The 17934-nt window shown below is 39.7% G+C and overlaps 1 protein-coding gene across 3 annotated transcripts in view; it reads left to right on the top strand.

The window, feature by feature from the left end:
- The window catches only part of LOC102313329 (FERM and PDZ domain-containing protein 4), a 110227-nt gene that overhangs the window by 26070 nt on the left and 66223 nt on the right, over positions 1-17934 (top strand). The window contains exon 1 of one of the 3 annotated variants that reach the window (XM_005919970.3): positions 10454-11195. The exons of the other annotated variants lie outside the window; for them this stretch is intronic. Coding sequence (XP_005920032.1) covers positions 11161-11195 — 35 coding nt within the window. The 5' untranslated portion in view covers positions 10454-11160. Of the gene's footprint in view, positions 1-10453; positions 11196-17934 lie in introns of those variants that run through there. 3 annotated transcript variants of the gene reach the window in all.

Genomic DNA, 17934 nt, shown 5'->3' with positions numbered 1-17934 from the left:
TTCTTTGCATAAAATACCGGCTTTGCTTGTTGACCCTCTTTCATGCCTTGTCACTAAATCTCTAAATAAACGTCCCCACTGGATCTTGACCTGCATTACATTATGTATATTAAAAGTATAAGCCTTTTTTTCTCTCCTCATCTTTTCTTCTCTCTCATCACCTTCACTTATAATCCCTTCTCCCGTTTGCTCCCACTTGACCCTTTCCTTTCTTGTTTGCTCGTCTCCATCTCATTCAATCCATCTTCAACTCTAGCATCACACCTTTGTCTTACAACCTTTCTCCCAGTATCCATCATTTATCCTCCTGACCTTTCTCTCTCGCTGCCTGTCACACACTCCCTGGTTCCCACTTTGTTTTATAATGTTAGTCCATTTCTCCTCCCTCGAACTGTCCCTTCCCTCTCTTTCGGGTTGTCTGCGCTATCAGATTAGGCCTGTGTCATAAGAAAAAGAGAGAAACAGTGAGATTGCCAGCTGGATTAAAGGGGTACGGGAATGAAATTCTATGATCTCATTGTTTAGACGAGTCCCATAAAGTTGGTGTATGTGTGTGCATGCAAAGCGTGGAGTCTGCTTTATCCCTTGTAATGACAGGGAGCTGGCCAGGAACGCCTGGCTCTGCAGTGTTGAATGCTGGGAAATCTTGCCTGTGTTTAGTAGGTCAAAAGAAAAACAGTTTAACAAATGATGATTTGACTTTTTTGTAGTATTATTGTATTCATCTATCACTATGATGTCGTGTAGCTGTCACAGCATGTTAAGGCACTGTGTGTTCCTGTGTATTATGCTATACATTCAAACAAAATAGTTAAAGTGAAGAACGTTACAATGTTAGGACTGAATGGCTCACGCTGCGCTGTGACCTTATAAACCACCGCATGACATGACAATCTATTTGAAAGAAAACAATGCTTATAAAAGTGAAGCACACACATGGATTACAGTTCTCTGTCGCTGCAACAGATTTCGATCTATTGGATTGCAGAGAGACCACATATGAAATCAGTTTAGATCCCAAAGAGCGAAAAAGTGATGAAAAAGGTTTTATTTTTTTTAAGACTCATACCGTCAGGTTATTCAGATTAGTTAGCACTGGTGCACTTTTACTGAAAAAAGAATTCAATACATCAGATACAGAGAGGTAACACTGAAATATAAAAAAGTATTTATATATATTTAAAAAACACAGAATTAATACAAGAACTACAGTTAAATGTAGCAAGCAGCAGTCATAACCTGTATCTAAATTATGGACGGAACCTCTGTGACCCATTGGTTTGAAACTTTTTTGCTTTGAAAATGTATTTTGGCCATTGCTTATGCAGTAGACATACAATATAAGTCATCATCGTGATACATACAGAGAAAAACCCAACCATCATGTGACCCCCTATGAGCAAACACTTTGGCAACATTGGGAAGGAAAAATTCGCTTTTAACAGGAAGAAACCTCCGGCAGAACCAGGCTCAGGGAGGGGCAGCTATCTCCATAAAAGACCACTCCTATCCACCAGGAGTGGTGAAGTAATTTTCTGAAGAGGAGAACGGAAACAATGCAGTGCAACCAGAAAGTATTACCATCAAAATGCAACTGAAGAAGCAAAACAGGTAGTAGATAATCATCTTTTCAGCAGATATGATAGGCTCTGTGTGGATTTGTCAGTGTTCTGCAGAACAGAAAACAGTAAGGTGACAGTGATTAATGGACGAACACCGCCGCTCAGACTCAAGGAAGCGTCAAAGTCGTCAAGGTCCAGAGTGTGCTTGAAGATGAGACATAACTTTCATTATCTATCATCACTGGATTTACAGCATGATGGATATGCTTCGGCACAAAGCATTTCGTCTCTGTGACTTTTTTGTTCCTGAAGCAACTTCTAGTGAAAATCTCATCACGCTGTACTGTTATAAAGCTTATTTTGTTTGATGTGATGTGCTCTGCTATTTTACAGGAGACAAAAGATATATCTAGATATAAATGCACACAAACAGACACAGGTTAATGATTAACTGAAGGTGTGCTGAACGCCGGCGTGGCGTTAATAATGCAGCACACACATTTTGCCTTTTCCAGTTTTCGCTCACACACTCACTCACAGTGGAATGGTGACCTTGGGCTATATTGTTATTCATTGGTTGACAGAGGTGGGCAGACTGTCTTTCCTTCTCTTATCTCTATGGGACACAAACCAGCAGTGGGATGCCAGTGGCTTTGCTATCTGTCCTCACTGTAGTAAGCATCGCTGTTTTAAATCAGCCGAGATTACACGTTTGCCTCGAGCGAAAAGTCCCGCCATCCTGTCTGTCAGGTGTCACATTAAAATACATTTTTGAACTCTTTTTAATTAATTTTCTTTTCTGTTCAGACTGCGAGGGAAACACAAAATATTTGACATACATACAAAAACTCCATGGATTATTGTCTGCTGCTTTTCAGAAGTATTGTTTGCAGAGTTACAAACGGATATCAGAGCCGATAATCATGTTGGGACCAGAGGTGGGACAAAGTCAGGGCCCATTCAAAAAGCATCTGTTCAGTAGTTTGATAGTCTTGTTAAATGCTAAGAAGTCTATGTCACTAAAAGACTTTACACTGCAAAACTTTAAGTTCATGTAAGGAAATTTGTGACCAAAATGACAACTTTTGCAATGTCATATATTTGTCTTTGTGAAGAAAAGAGGACCATGAGTGACATTATCTCCATGTAGTATTTTCATGCCGTCACTGGAAGCAACACAAGGCTTCAGTGCATGAACGATTAACTCATTCAACAGCAATAATCCTGCAATAGACAGTAATAACTAGTTATATTTGATTGCTCATTATCCAAATGTTTCGAAGCATCACTGAGGATTTTTTTGGCTCACTTTAAGCCCCGGTCATACCAAATATTGACTTTGGAGTTTGTTAGAATTGTATCGAGTCTGTTTCTGCTCTATATACTAAATCCATATGTTTCAAAGACTTGCGCACAGTATGTTTCTCAAAAAAAAAAAAAAACATTACACGTACACATATTTTACCCTCCATTGTTTTTGTGATCCTAAGAGCTTTTCTGTCTGCAATATTAAATACACCCTTGTTCATGTGAACATGATTTGCTGTTATCAAAACAGGTCGAGAGAAGTGTTGCATCGGTATACTGAAGATGTGTTAGAAGCCTTTTTGATTATGTTTTTTTTTTAAATATTATTTTTTGTCACTTTGCCTTTATTGGATAGTGAAGATAGGAAAGCAGAGAGAGAGAGTGGGGAAGACATGCAGCAAAGGGCTGCGGGTCGGACTCGAATCCAGGCCGCTGATTTCTGGCCATGCGGCATGTGGTTGCCTGCTCGCCCACTGAGCTAAACTGGCACCCTTGAGTTACTTTTTTTTAATGCTTAATAATCAGACTTATAACACTGATTACTGTACAAGATGTCAAGATACGATAACTGGTTTACAAGACAGGCAGAAAGAAAACACTGAGTTTTCTTTTGTTTTGTTTCTTGAGGTAAGAAAGCTTACTTTTCATATAGCACTTATCAAAGTTTGCACTCAGAGTCCCTCTGAGATGGAACAGCTTTGAAAGTTGTATGGCTCTGCAAGCCACTGGAGGTGGAATCAGTGAAGTGCGGAAGCAAATTACAAGTTTGGATGTAAAACGTCTTGCATGACCCTCAAAGAACCCCACTCAAAAAGTTAAGAATGCAGACTTATTTAATAAACCATCTTTTTCATCCTTTTGCATATTTATAACCTGTTTCCGCCCCAGAGTGTGAGCTTTGGTGAACTAAATTGTTCGTTTTTTCCTTTTAGGATGATGCACAAAATCAGAATCATTTTGGCTCTAAATTAAGTTTGCTGAATAAATTGAATTTCCCTGTATTCTAAACCTTTTCAAACTTCATGAGGGTTACCTTTGTAAGATTTTCTTTTTTTATGGCAGGCAGTGCCACACTTTTTTATTAATAGAAGTTAGTGAAAAAAACAACATCTCCTTAGAACAAGTCAAAATGATAAAATGGAAATTTGAAGACCTTGGCAAAGTTGTATCACTTTCCCAAACTTCCTTAGTCATTCCTTCTCTCTCAGTCCTTGAACCTCTTGGCTCCTTTCCATTCTCTTGAATCCCTTCATCTTTTATAATCCTGTCAATTTAAAGTTAGGCAGCTCCCTCATCAATTACTTCAACCAATCTTTTAAGCCTAAAGGTACCACTTGTCTTGCTTATCCACTCAAGAACCAATTGTTTGTCACAAGCTTCTGCAAGTTTCAATCCAATTAGCTTTTCTTGTAAAGTATGTTTTTTTTCCAACTTCTAAAACTGACAAGAACACCCAACCAGCACCTCATACAACAACATCTGAACTCCATTATCTGCAATGCCTTGTCTTCATTGGATGGCTTTGCATGGACAGAAACTTTGTCTACTGCTATAGAAGTCCTAAGAGACTTATCATTATATTGCAAGATAACAGCAGGTTCTGGTATCTGTCATGCTGTTAAAAGCAAAGAAGCCCTATTAAGAACATGTGCCCTGCTCTAATGGTTGTTCTTTTGTCTCATTGGGGCAAATCACACATCACCACTTCCATCACCGTTAGAAAGACAGCAACCCACTTGGGTTGCTTATTCACAAAAAAAAGTCCCATTATTTCAAAACTAGTACGATTGATTTCTGAAATTGTTATCTGAAAGTACCTAGAGATACACAACACCAAATACCTCTAAAAATAGCTTCTAGTTTTTAATAAAATGCAACCAGGAAATTGAATCTACCAACAGATAAAGAGGGTTTTCATTTGTGTCGTTCCTGGCCCAAGATGGGTTTGTGCCTAAACCAGTATGAAATTATGAGAGGGTAACGAAAACCGTTTGTATCTTGCCACCCATAAAAGTATGTTTGATGTGTATGCATGCATGTGCTTCAGTGTGTGCCTAAGGGACAGAGAAGGCTATCAAAGAGTCTTTGCATCAAAGCTGCTTGATGAAAAAAGCCTGCTTTATGTCTTTGCTGCTTCACACTCCGAGCAAGAGAGGCGACATGTGATGCCTTTAATTCACAGACACACCAGTGAACAGCACATTGATAAAGGGTAGAAGTTCATTTTAACATAAAAATGTATGTGTTTGCATTGTGCAAGAATGTTGGCATTGTTTTAAAAGCCTTGTGGAAGTTGAAGTTGAATGAATATTTGCCTTCCAAAAGATGCCATCAAGTGTATCGTTATCCGTGTCCTTTCTGTGTCAGCTATAGAGACTCCCATTGATATTTGATATGATAAGTATTTACAAATATCCCAGGAGAAATTTTGGTGAGCTGCTGACTTTTCTTTCATCGCTCTGGATAGATTTCTATTAACAGTTATATAAATGTAAAGATACCACAGCCCACCTGAGAATACAGTGGTGTTTAAAAGTGTTTGACCCCTTCCTGATTTCCTGTTTTTGTGTCAAATGTTTCAGATCATCAAACAAAGTCAAATATTGGACAAAGATAACACAAGAAAACACAAAATGCAGTTTCTGAATGAAGGTGTTTATGATTTAGAGGGGAAAAAACAAACCGACAGGGCCCTGTGTACACTGCCCATCCCGTTATAACATAAATTAACTGTAAGGTATCACATGTTTGGAAAGCTGAGTTCAATTTCTCTAGCCACACCCAGGCCTGAGTACTGCCACACCTGTTCTCAATTAACCCTTTAAAACCGGTCAGAGCGGGCATGCTCCGTTTTGCATAACTATTTTTAAATATCTGTAGAACTGGAACCACGTAAGGTAGTGCAATATTTTTTTTTGCATATGAAACCGGAGGAGTTGTACTTACATGTTACGCCATTAGCTTGTCCTACGTCATAGTTTCCTTCCACATAAAGCTTTGCAAAAATTGCATAAAAAGCGCTTGCAGCAAAATAACCATTATATTCCAGAAACACGCTTTGCCGATCCGATCAGCTGTTCGCAACACTTCCTACATTGGAATAGATACGATAGTTCAGCGCGAACTATCGTATGTCCACCATTACCTGGCCGAAACCGGAAGTGATGTCATTTTCATGGAAAATGTAGGTTTTTTTTTTTTTTTTTTTTACCTTCAGGGGCTTAAAAGCCTATACGGGTGTTTTAAAAAGTCATATTTGGCTTTATTCTTTTCTGAATAGTTTCTGGGATGCTTAGAACTCAAATTACACTGCTGGAAATAGTTTATTTTGATGCACATGCTGTTTTCTTTGCAAATTTGCAGTATAATATTTATTTTCGTTTTTCCTGCAGTTTATAAAAATTGGTGTATCTCAAAAATAAAACTATGAAGACACAAAATACATTTCCTGTGATTGGAAACTATTTTGTGCAACTTTTTTGTATTTACAGTTTTGAGCAATCAAACTCTTCAATTTCTCTAACTAGAAATGTATGTAAAAAAAACCAAAATGATTTTCAATTTTTTTGTAGTTTAATGCACTTTTTTGCAATTTATGTAGTTTGTTTGGACTTAATGCATACGTATTATTAAAATTTGGGCTATAACGGTTGTATTGATGTATAGAAACTTGAAATGCTCCCAAAAATGGCACCACACCATGTAAGAATATAAAGATAAGCTCTGGCGGACTTGGTTCTATGGTAGGTCTTAAAGGGTTGAGAAATCACTTAAATACGACCGGCCTGAAAGTGGAGTAGAGTAGCCCCAGCGAACCACAGTGAGAGCCGTTATCCACAAATGAGGAAAACATGGAAAAGTGGTGAACCTTCCCTGGAGTGACAGGCCAACCAAAATCCTCCAAGAGGGCATCGATGACTCATCCAGTAGGTCACAAAAGACCCCCAGAAAAACAGAACTGCTGGTCTCACTTGCATCAAGGTCAGTGTTCATGACTCCACCATATGAAACAGACTGAGCAAAAATGGCATCCATGGCAAAATTCCAAGGCAAGACCACTACTGAGCAAAAGGAACATGAAGGCTTGCCTCAGTTTTTCCAGAAAATATCTTGATAATCTCTAAGACTTTTGAGAAAATATTTTTTTAGATTTTTTGAGTCCCATTACATCACACGTAAAAGTAACAGAGCATTTCAGAGAAGGAACATCATACTAACAGTAAAATATGGTGATGATCAAGTGATGGTCTGAAGGAGAATGTCCAGCCATCAGTTCATGACCTCAAAAGGAAAAACTCCCTTTTAACAGTACCAGGCTCAGGGAGGGGCGGCCATCTACTGCGACCGGTTGGGGCGAGAGAAGGAAGACAGGATAAAGACATGCTGTGGAAGAGAGACAGAGATTAATAACAGATATGATTCAATGCAGAGAGGTCTGTTAACACATACTGAGTGAGAAAGGTGACTGGAAAGGAAAAACTCAATGCATCATGGGAATCCCCCGGCAGCCTACGTCTATTGCAGCATAACTAAGGGAGGATTCAGGGTCACCTGGTCCAGCCCTAACTATATGCTTTAGCAAAAAGGAAAGTTTTAAGCCTAATCTTGAAAGTAGAGATAGTGTCTGTCTCCTGAATCCAAACTGGAAGCTGGTTCCACAGAAGAGGGGCCTGAAAACTGAAGGCTCTGCCTCCCATTCTACTTTTAAATACTCTAGGAACAACAAGTAGGCCTGCAGAGCGAGAGCGAAGTGCTCTAATAGGGTGATATGGTACTACAAGGTCATTAAGATAAGATGGGGCCTGATTATTTAAGACCTTGTATTCAATTCTGGATTTAACAGGAAGCCAATGAAGGGATGCCAAAACAGGAGAAATATGCTCTCTCTTTCTAGTCCCTGTCAGGACTCTTGCTGCAGCATTTTGGATTACCGTAGTTGAAGGCTTTTCAGCGAGTTTTTTGGACATCCTGATAATAATGAATTACAGTCGTCCAGCCTGGAAGTAATAAATGCATGAACTAGTTTTTCAGCGTCACTCTGAGACAGGATATTTCTAATTTTAGAGATGTTGCGCAAATGGAAGAAAGCAGTCTTACATATTTGTTTAATATGTGCATTGAAGGACATATCCTGGTAAAAAATGACTCCAAGGTTCCTCACTGGAGGCCAAAGTAATGCCATCCAGAGTAAGAATCTGGTTAGATACCATATTTCTAGGCTTTTCAGGGCCGAGTACAATAACCTCAGTTTGATCTGAATTAAGAAGCAGAAAGTTAGCGGCCATCCAGCTCTTTATGTCTTTAAGACATTCCTGCAGTTTAACTAATTGGTGTGTGTTATCTGGCTTCATGGACAGATAGAGCTGGGTGTCATCTGCATAGCAGTGAAAATTTATGCTATGTCTTCTAATGATGCTGCCTAAGGGAAGCATGTATAATGTAAACATAATTGGTCCTAGCACTGAACCCTGTGGAACTCCATAATTGACCTTAGTGTGTGAAGAGGACTCTCCATTTACATGTACAAATTGGAGTCTATTAGACAGATATGATACAAACCACTGCAGTGCAGGACCTGTAATACCTACAGCATGTTCTAATCGCTCTAATAGGATATTATGGTCAACTGTATCGGATAATAATCATCAATAATCATCCGGCTACAACCAGGTTTCTTTAAGGCAGAGTAAATCAATTTGTTGATCAATTATTAAACATAAACAATTACAAAGAACGAACAATACAGTATCCACATCTGAACCAAAGAGTAAAACAGTGAATTGTGGATTATTAAATATTAGGCCTCTCTCCTCCAAGTCTCTGTTAGTACATGACTTAAGTCGTTTGTTGCTGGATTTTAGTTTGTTTTTTGTCTGTTTGGGAGCTGACACAGTCTCTATGGAGATGGGTTTTTGGGGGGGTAGCAGGAGGAGAGAAGCTGCAGAGAGGCGTGTAAGACTGCAACTCTGCTTCCTGGTCCCAACTCAGTCATATTTGGGGGGGTTTAATAAATTTGTCCATATTTCTAGAAATGAGAGCTGCTCCATCCAAAGTGGGATGGATGCCGTCTCTCCTAACAAGACCAGGTTTCCTCCAGAAGGTTTGCCAATTGTCTATGAAGCCCACATAGTTTCTGGGACACCACTCAGACAGCCAGCAATTTAAGGAGAACATGCGGCTAAACATGTCACTCCTGGTCTGATTGGGGAGGGGACCAGAGAAAACTACAGAGTCCGACATTGTTTTGGCAAAGTTACACACCGATTCAATATTGATTTTAGTGACCTCCGATTGGCGTATCCTGGTGTCATTACTGCCGACGTGGATTATGATTTTACTGTATTTACGTTTACCCTTAGCCAGCAGTTTTAAATTCACCTCTGACTGGCTGAAGGAAAAACAAAATGAATACTTTAGAGTGGCCCAGTCAAAGTCCTGATCTGAATCTGATTGAGATGCTGTGGCATGACCTTCAAAAGGTGGTTCATGGTCAAACTCTCCAATGTGGCTGAATTACAGCAATTCTGCAAAGATAAGTGTGCCAAAATTCCTCCATAGTGCTGTAGAAGACTCACAATTGAAAGCAAGTGTTTGCAACACCTGGCAGTAACTGCTAAGAGTGGCCCAACCACTTACTAGGTTTAGGGGACAATCACTTTTTCACAAAGGGCCATGTAGGCTTTGACTTTTTCTCTGCCCTTAATAATTGTGTTTACTTGTGTTATCTTTGTGTAATATTTAAATGTATGTAATGATCTAAAACACAAAACAAGCATGACAAACACAAAGACATAGGAAATCAGGAAAGCAGCAAGCACTTTTTCACACTTCTTGCGCTTTTCAGGATGGTACTTGTGAACTACTTGAGCCTCGAAGCTGAGTAGTGAATTCAAAGAACCCATTAAAAGAAAAGACTAGCACCCAAATAGATGAAGAAGAGCAGAAGAAATGAAAAAGAAATGAGAAGTTGGTCACCAGCTGACGTAGTGACTTCCGCCTTATCTTTGCAAGTCTTACTACAGTCGGCACAGAGAGAAACAATGGTCTGAAAGAACCGTTTCCTTATCATCTTCAACTAAACAAAAAACATGCATGTTATACTGCATATGATGCTAAAAAGTCTCCCCCCCGGCACTTGTTTGCATTCAGCTCATTCGTCACTATCTCACTTGTTTGTTCTTTCACCTCTTGTGACGTGGGGCCATCAGGTCGAGCATCTTGTTAAAACTGAGCCATCTGTGTGGGTTTAACACACACACACACACACACACACACACGTTAGACCTGACTCGATTTTCATTTCAGGTTTTCATTACATGATGCGATGTAACGTAACAAGAGCCTTTTATTGTTCCTGTCAGAGACAATCAATGATCGACTAACTTTTCCACATAATTTGCATTCTTTTAATAAAAAAGGCTAAATTGAAAAACATTTTGCAACACGCCTTAAAATCGATGGAAAGCCAAATGTTTAATCTGATGAGTAACCAGGAAGCTGTCTGTGTTCTGCGTCATGGTGATGGCGCTCCGGATGAGAGTGCCCATGCATTAACTCACATTGTGAAACCTAACAGGCAAACCGTGAGCGATGGGGTCCCGCTCCCATCAGCGTCCTGTTCTGCAGAGTCAGCTTTCCTCTGCCCGTCACCACTCTAGCCCCCCTTCTTCTGTCTCCATCACTTGTTTTCTCTTTACAACCAATGCACTTTAACTCTCCTTTCTGTCCCGCCTCCATCTCTCATCTTGTTTTCCTCCTCTTGTACCCCCCCATGCGTCCTCTCCTTTGCCTGGCGAAGAGACGCACAGCCCCGATGAACGGGGGGGCAAAACCAGAACCAGAGAGGCTCCATCATCCATTTGCTCTCTCCCTCCCTCTCATCTCCCTCTCCTGTTCTCTCTCCCTCCCTTGCCGCGGTTACGATCACTGCACTTCTGCGTGCGCTGAGATGGGAAGCACACACAGAGGGCTCATTGCAGCCCAACCGATCCAGGTGGAAAGCTGCAGAACGGACTGACTCGTCCTAAAGAGAGCAGGAGAGAGGTGCAGGGTGACCCTTGCTGTCTCTGCAGTCACTTAAGACTCTACCCCGGATGGGGCATTCAGCAAGGGTGATACTTGCTGCCGCTTGTTTCCTGTAACTGCGAGGTATTCAACAGACTTTTGCCGACTCCGGACATGGATCCAGGTTGACGCTGGATTGTCCTGGTTTTAACTGTGAGGGGAATTGGGTGTGGATTAGAATACTGATGTGGAGCACCTGAGCTTTGGGACGTAAACCTTCTGGGACATGTTTGGTTTCTCCAAGATGCCAAAGCTGTCTGGGTGAGTGCGCGTTTGGAGTTTTACACCTGGAATTCACACGTTTGCTTTCACATGGCTGCAGGTTATCATACAAATAGCCTTTTTTCAAATTTTGTGAAAGATGGACTTCTTCAAAAAAGCATGTCTCCGTTCTTATTCAAGTTTGCACCTAAAAAAATCAGCCTTGCATTCAATTTTTGGTTTGTTTAGAAAAAACTTTCTGGACCTTTACAGTGAAGTACAGCTTGGTATCAAAGCTAAAAACAAGAGGGGATAACTAATGGAGGTTGCTGTGTCTTTGAGAGAGGTCTTTTTTTTCTCCTTCTTCTGTTCTTCTATTATTTGAGTTTGAGTGACTAAGCAGTCCTTATTTGGGACTCTCCAAGGTAGCCTCTGACTTGTTTTAATATTCAGTGATAAAAAAAAAAGGTTTGGGGAAATGTGGAAAATGAGAGCAGGAATAGGATCACAGACTACAGTACAAGGAGTCACCGGATGTTTGAAAGGATTAGGGAAGAGATAAGCAAGAGAGGACAGACACTTACTAAAAAGGAAGGGTGGTGAGCCAGGTGTGTGAGGCAAAGAAAGAGCTGAAACGAGACTGGCAAGTACTTAAAAAAGAAGCACGGGTTTTGGATCCCCTTAAATGTGCATACTTGGTGCATGTATTTGGGAGTTCACAGGTAGAAGAGTCAGACCTCATATGGGAAATCTGTTTGGAAAAAGGTTTCATGCAGCCTCACATTTTGATCTTACTAACAGGAGGATGAATTTGCAGTGTCTGCAAATGCAATGACTTTTATCAATTAAAAAAGAAAGAAAGCATTAAGTTCTTTTTAAAAGTTCCACCTTAAGGCAAATATATCTTTGGTCTTTGATGTGAGTGATATTTGAACTGAGTATCTGCAGGTATCAAGCTGTTTGAATTGAGCTAATGTGTGAGGAAACATTAGAAAGCCAACTCCTTGCTTAATGTGACTCACTTGTGATGTGTCGTCACATCACTAAGTCCACCAAATGTGGCTTATGACCAGTCTTTTCAACTAATATGCAAAGTTTTTCTGTGTTTAGCATCAGAAGTACATGAATGATGGAAAAGATCTTACATCTAGAGAAGCTGGAGTATAAACTTAAGGAAAAGTTGTTGTTGTTTTTAAATAAATATGCTGCTAAGTCATTTGGTAAACAAACACTTGCTAAGATACTTGCTAAGTCTACTTTAGCAAGTGTCTGAAAGGAAATACTACACACTGCTAGCAACTGCTCTAAAGCATTGCAAGGTAACATTAAATCTTTGACACTTTGTACAAGAAATATACCAAAGGTTTAAAATCTAAGGCTTCAGTCACACAGGTGTAGAGACTGGTCAGCAACCCTGTGGCAAACTCTGGTCACAAGGTAAAGATGTAAACCCCTTTTTGATTGCTTCAGTAGATGTGGTTGCCTGTAGTGTTTTGACATCTTGTACAAATGTTTTAACATATTTTAAAATGTACAACTTTTCCTTTTGACGCTGAACGGCTGCCGTTCCCTGTTTACATCGGTAACTGGTGTTTTAATTGCATGATTCTCAAAATGCTGTAGTAAAATGTTTCATACGTTTACCGTTAGCTCGTCCCTTCTGCAGCTGGTCCATCATGTTATTGTTTCTCCAAAAACACTCCTGTTGTCTTTTACGTCTTTTTTTCATGAGCTACTGTGCAATTTTAAAAAAGATTTCCACTGCTGTGTTTTGTGTGCTTTTGCAGCATTTTTCTCAAGTTGCAGTGTATTTGACCTCTCAGGGCCACTGCAACTCACTTGTTACACTATATAGTTGGCAAGTGTTTGCAGACAAATCTGTGTCTTCCATACAAACTATGGGAGACAGCGGCAATTTACTAGCAACCACTTCAATCTTTGGGACCCCAAAAGGTTGATTCTGTTCATCTGGACGTAGCCTTTTCAGTGGGATAAATGTTTCATCACTCATCCAAGTGACTTCTTCAGTCTCAGCTGACTGCAGGTTTCCCCAATCTTATAAACAGTACATTTGCACAATAACTGAAACTAGCCCACTTAATGAGCAATGGCCTGTGAGGTCAGTTCCTTGATCAATTATATGCAAATTGTCTTGACCATTGATCAACAACTACTGATCAAAGCCCACTGATCAAAGAACACTGATCAATGGCCATGAGTACCATTCACAGAGAGTTGGGGAATGGCTGCAATCACAGCATTGTAAGATGGTGAAAGATGTACCCTTTAAGTGAAGGCACCGTGCTCCTGCAGACTTTTCCAAAACACAGTGTTAAACTATCCTTGTAAATCCTGAGAGCTCAACACATTCAAAGTGTGCTTTTTATAAATAAAATGAAAAAAAAATTTTTTTGGCGCATTTATATGGATGGATGCAATGCAGAAGCAACTGTCTACAGAGTGCATGTTTTGCACGCCATTGCATTTTCATTCTAATATGGTGTCTAATTTAAATAAATAGCTTCAATTTCCCCTCCCCGTGTTTTTCACCAGAGCAGCCAATTGCACAACTCCTTATGTTCGACTGTTTTGTCAGCCAGTCGCAATGTACAGCACATCTATTTTTACACATTGGGCTCATATATTGTAGACAGAAGGTAAAATAGCAAGAAATTAATAAAAGCATAACACTAACAGGCATCAAGAGAGTGCTGCACTTTGCGTATACCCAGATGGCTGGTGTGTATCCATGATCTGCCACAATACAGTGTCAGAGCGCTCTGTTTGCAGATGGCGCACAAGCTAAATTTGCTCCATAAACTTTAATGAGTCGTGGATCTTTCATCACCTTTGAATGCTTGTTATAAATCATTCATTGTAAGACAGGCAGTAAAACAGCTGCAGCAGGTGAGGGGATCGGAGATCTTTCTGTTTCTGTTTGTTGCCTTCATTCTAATTAGGAACTAATGAGAGTTTTGTCGTCACACATCTGGCTCTATCTCAGGAACATTAACCCAGTCTGTCTTATCAAATCCAATGCATGCATTGTGAAGACAAACACAGGACCTTTATCAGTGTTTATAGGGTGGGAAAATCTTGGCTTTAGTGTGTTGGAATTTGGCAGTGAAACTAGCCAGCAGTGCTTGTTTGTGCTCTGAATATCAGATTACAGTTATCCGTGCCAAATTGCCGTCTGCTTTATGCCAGTACATGCTGCTTCTTCAGAGGGCATAGTTCCATTGTACAGAGAGCCATCTGACAAGTCATGGCACCCTAATTGTTTATTCATTTTTCAGTAATTCAAGGGCTTCATTACATAAAATGACCCATAATCCTTTAACTATTAACAATCTCGATTGCATCTTTGGAATTTCTGTTTATAATTCCACTCATTCACCCACACATAGTTGTCTGCATATGAAATATTGTCTTATTTAGTATCAGCCTTATCCCTTTGTATGGTACTGTGCAAAAGTCTTGAGCCATGCCTCATCTCTTTATGTTTAGCTTCCAAGAGGCCAGACTTTTTCTTGCTGAAAAGTACAATTAGATTTTGATCCACTATGTAATAACAAATGGAAAGTGTCTGGCTTGGGCAGAGATCGATGGTTTTCAGTATGACAACAATTCCAAAACACTGCCTATGAGGTAAAAGTATAACTGGATAGAAAAACACACAGTGGGGCACTATTAGTCCTGGATTGGCCTCCCCAGAGCCCGACTGTCAGCATTACTGAGCAGTGTGTTTCAGACTCCAAGCACATATAAATTGGAAAAAAAAATGAAATGTTTATTATATGTATAACATATATGCAACATTTCTTTTCTGAGAGATATTGTGGCAAAAAATAAACTAAAATCATGAAAATATAGCTTAGTTTAGCATAAAGACTAGAAACTGGTAGCACGACTTAGTTCATGAAAGTGTGGGCTGACATATTTTCAAACAGCCACTATGTTGCCAAAATTATTTGCTTGTCTACCCAAGCTCACATATGAACTTAACCACTTCAACTCTTCTGGTAAAGCTTGTTTTGTGGACTGGAGAGCAGTCATGCTGGAGCTATAAAAAGCCAATGCACACCAGCCCTGAACCGTTTCTGTTGACCAGAAGGGCGCGAGTCCTGTGGTTGCAAAAAGACTTATGGCTATATATTAATCATAAAATAATGATAAAAATAAAGTTTATTTGTGCAGCACTTAAAAAGCTAATCAATAGAGAGAAAAAAGATAAAATATCATGGAGTAAGAGATTATTGATTTGGATTTTATGTCATTGTCCTTAAAAAAAGTATAGAATGTGAAGGCATTTCCTACTTGCTGCCATAATCTGATTTTAACATACAGGGTTTAGAAGAGAATCCACTGTGAGCTTGTGGCTGTGCTTATCAGAATGAATTCAAGTTGAGAAAATTAGTTGGTCCTTTCCTCTTTAACCTGTTCATTGAAAGCATTACCGCTTTCAGTTTTTAATCATTTTATTTTCTTCCACCTCCTTCCTGCCCTCCAGTATTGTCTTATTAATTCGAGGTAACGGCTGAGTACCATGTCTAGTCCTTGGCTTAAAAGGTGCAGATGAATCTAAAGTGGATTTACAAAGCAGGTTAAAATACTCATCAGTTTTTCTGTGTCTGAGTTCCAGCCGTAGATTGTTATGCCGTCTTAGTCGCAGAATGCAAAAAACTCAGTCCGGTCACGAGGAGGCTGTTGTCTTATTTTTACTTCTGTGTGATTGAGGCGCAAAGCTTACAGTGTTTGCTTCCTAAAATTCAGAGGTGTTTGTTGGATGGCACAGAGCACATACTGTACAGTATCTCACACAAAAAAATCAAATACTGGAGAAGGAAAAATAACATCAAACTACAGGGCAACCACCCCCACTCAATTTCTCCCTTTCTCACTCTCTGCCTATAACCCTTAAAGTTGCACGTTTTTCTTGATTTGAGTCTGGATAATCCTCCTAAGGGATTTGGTCGGTGATCACTGCGTGGGGTGGGGGTGGTGAGGGGCTGTGCCACATATCTCTCTCTTTCTCTTACCTCTCTGTCTGCTTCATATCGCAGCCCATCCATCCACTTATCCGTGTACTTTACCAGCTTGTAATTTAAACCAGGCACAGGTCCGCTTCGCAGGTGAGCTGCACCTTTCAAATTGAAAGTGAGGTTGTTTCTGAGTTTATCAGTGTGTTGACATCTACTTTAAGATGTTTTTTGTTTATCTTAACATGTGATGTTGTGATGTTTTTCTTTTCCCCCTATTTCAGACGTTTAATTTCATCCCGGTCTATTACACATTAGTTATCTGTCAGTGCTTATTTGATAAAAGATACAAGCTCTGAAATGAAATGCTTTAATCAGTTCCGAACAGTGTCTTCTGCAGGGATTCATTTCCTGGTGAACACTAATGTTCTCTTGTGCCGTGATTACCACATTTTCTTTCCCATAATTCCATTCATTTCTCACAGCAGATAATACTGAATGGCTGTAGTGATGCGCGTCAGCTTCCGCCCCTCTTTGACGTGAGCCCCCAAATTCGATCTGTTATGCAAATGAAGTTTAACTCTCTCTCTCTTTTTTTTCAGATTGTAATTTCCCCCGTCTCTGCCTCACAAAAACAAATGGTTTTCAGAGCAAGCAGTTACACTTTTATTTTCAAATCACATTGAAACTGAAAAATAACATGCAGCGCGCATCAGTGACGCAAAAAGTGACGTTTTCATTGAGTTTCGCCCAGAGATGTGCGTCATGCATTTTGCAGATGTGATGCAGAAGCATCTGTTTCTCTTTTAGCTCTTTCATGTGTTATGTGTTCTGCATGGAAGCCTTGATAAGGATGCTTGGCGTGTTATTTAATGACACATGGGCACATAGGTCTCTGCTGTATCAGTGGATAACGGCCTGTTTGCCAGCCTATTTGCTGAGACCACCTTCTCATTTCCCTAACGCCAGTTTGCAATACTCAGGTGATAAGTGAGGTGTGTTAGGTGAATAATAAACTCTTAACCATAGTTAAACATTAGTTAGAAATATGCAAAGATTGGTCATCACAGTTGAAACAGAAATGTGCCCAATGATTACACATCTTGGCATTATTTTAAGTGTAGCTATGAAAAACATTTAGCATAAAACCACTCCACATTATCTTAAAATCAGCCTATATGCCAATGATATCTTGTTATATATAGCAAGTCGACCATTTGTATACTACCTAATCATAACAATAACCATACAACCCAATCCATTTATTTATCTCAGAATCTATATTTTAACATGACCAAAATTAAAAATTTAAACTCAGTTTAACTCAGTTTACTTTACCGTCACTCCCTTTAAACTGACTCCACCTTTTGTTAATCCACCAGGACATAAACTGCATTGAAAAGACAAACAATCTACGATTAAAATAACTACACTCTAAAACAGTATGGCACTGAAGTTTTACTACTTTCCTGTCCACCAACTTAACTACATTTCCCACTGGATAAACATCTCTATTACTCCTTGGATTGACATTGAACACACCATCTGCAAGTGTCTCCCCATTCAGCATAATGCATTTCTGTATTAATCAGTTAACTCCCACAGCTGCTTCAGATTTACACTATAAACACACCCGTCACTGCCTGCTGGAAGCAAATTGCATACTTAACCTGAAAGTATGGCCTTCTACTTATGCTTTCTGTTTAAAATCAATAAAGAGCTCATTAACGTCCCTGCATGGAAATGGAGGGGGGTGACCATTATAGGCCCCCTTTCCAGTGCTAGCTCTGTCGTGACCTTTGACCTTACTTAAGCATGCA

The sequence above is a fragment of the Haplochromis burtoni genome, unplaced genomic scaffold, assembly GCF_018398535.1.
Source record: "Haplochromis burtoni strain Fernald_Lab_line unplaced genomic scaffold, NCSU_Asbu1 Contig_40, whole genome shotgun sequence".
In the NCBI taxonomy this organism is placed as follows: Eukaryota; Metazoa; Chordata; class Actinopteri; order Cichliformes; family Cichlidae; genus Haplochromis; species Haplochromis burtoni.
The sequence above is the reverse complement of the archived record's forward strand: the minus strand, read 5'-3'. Positions and strand labels throughout refer to the sequence as shown.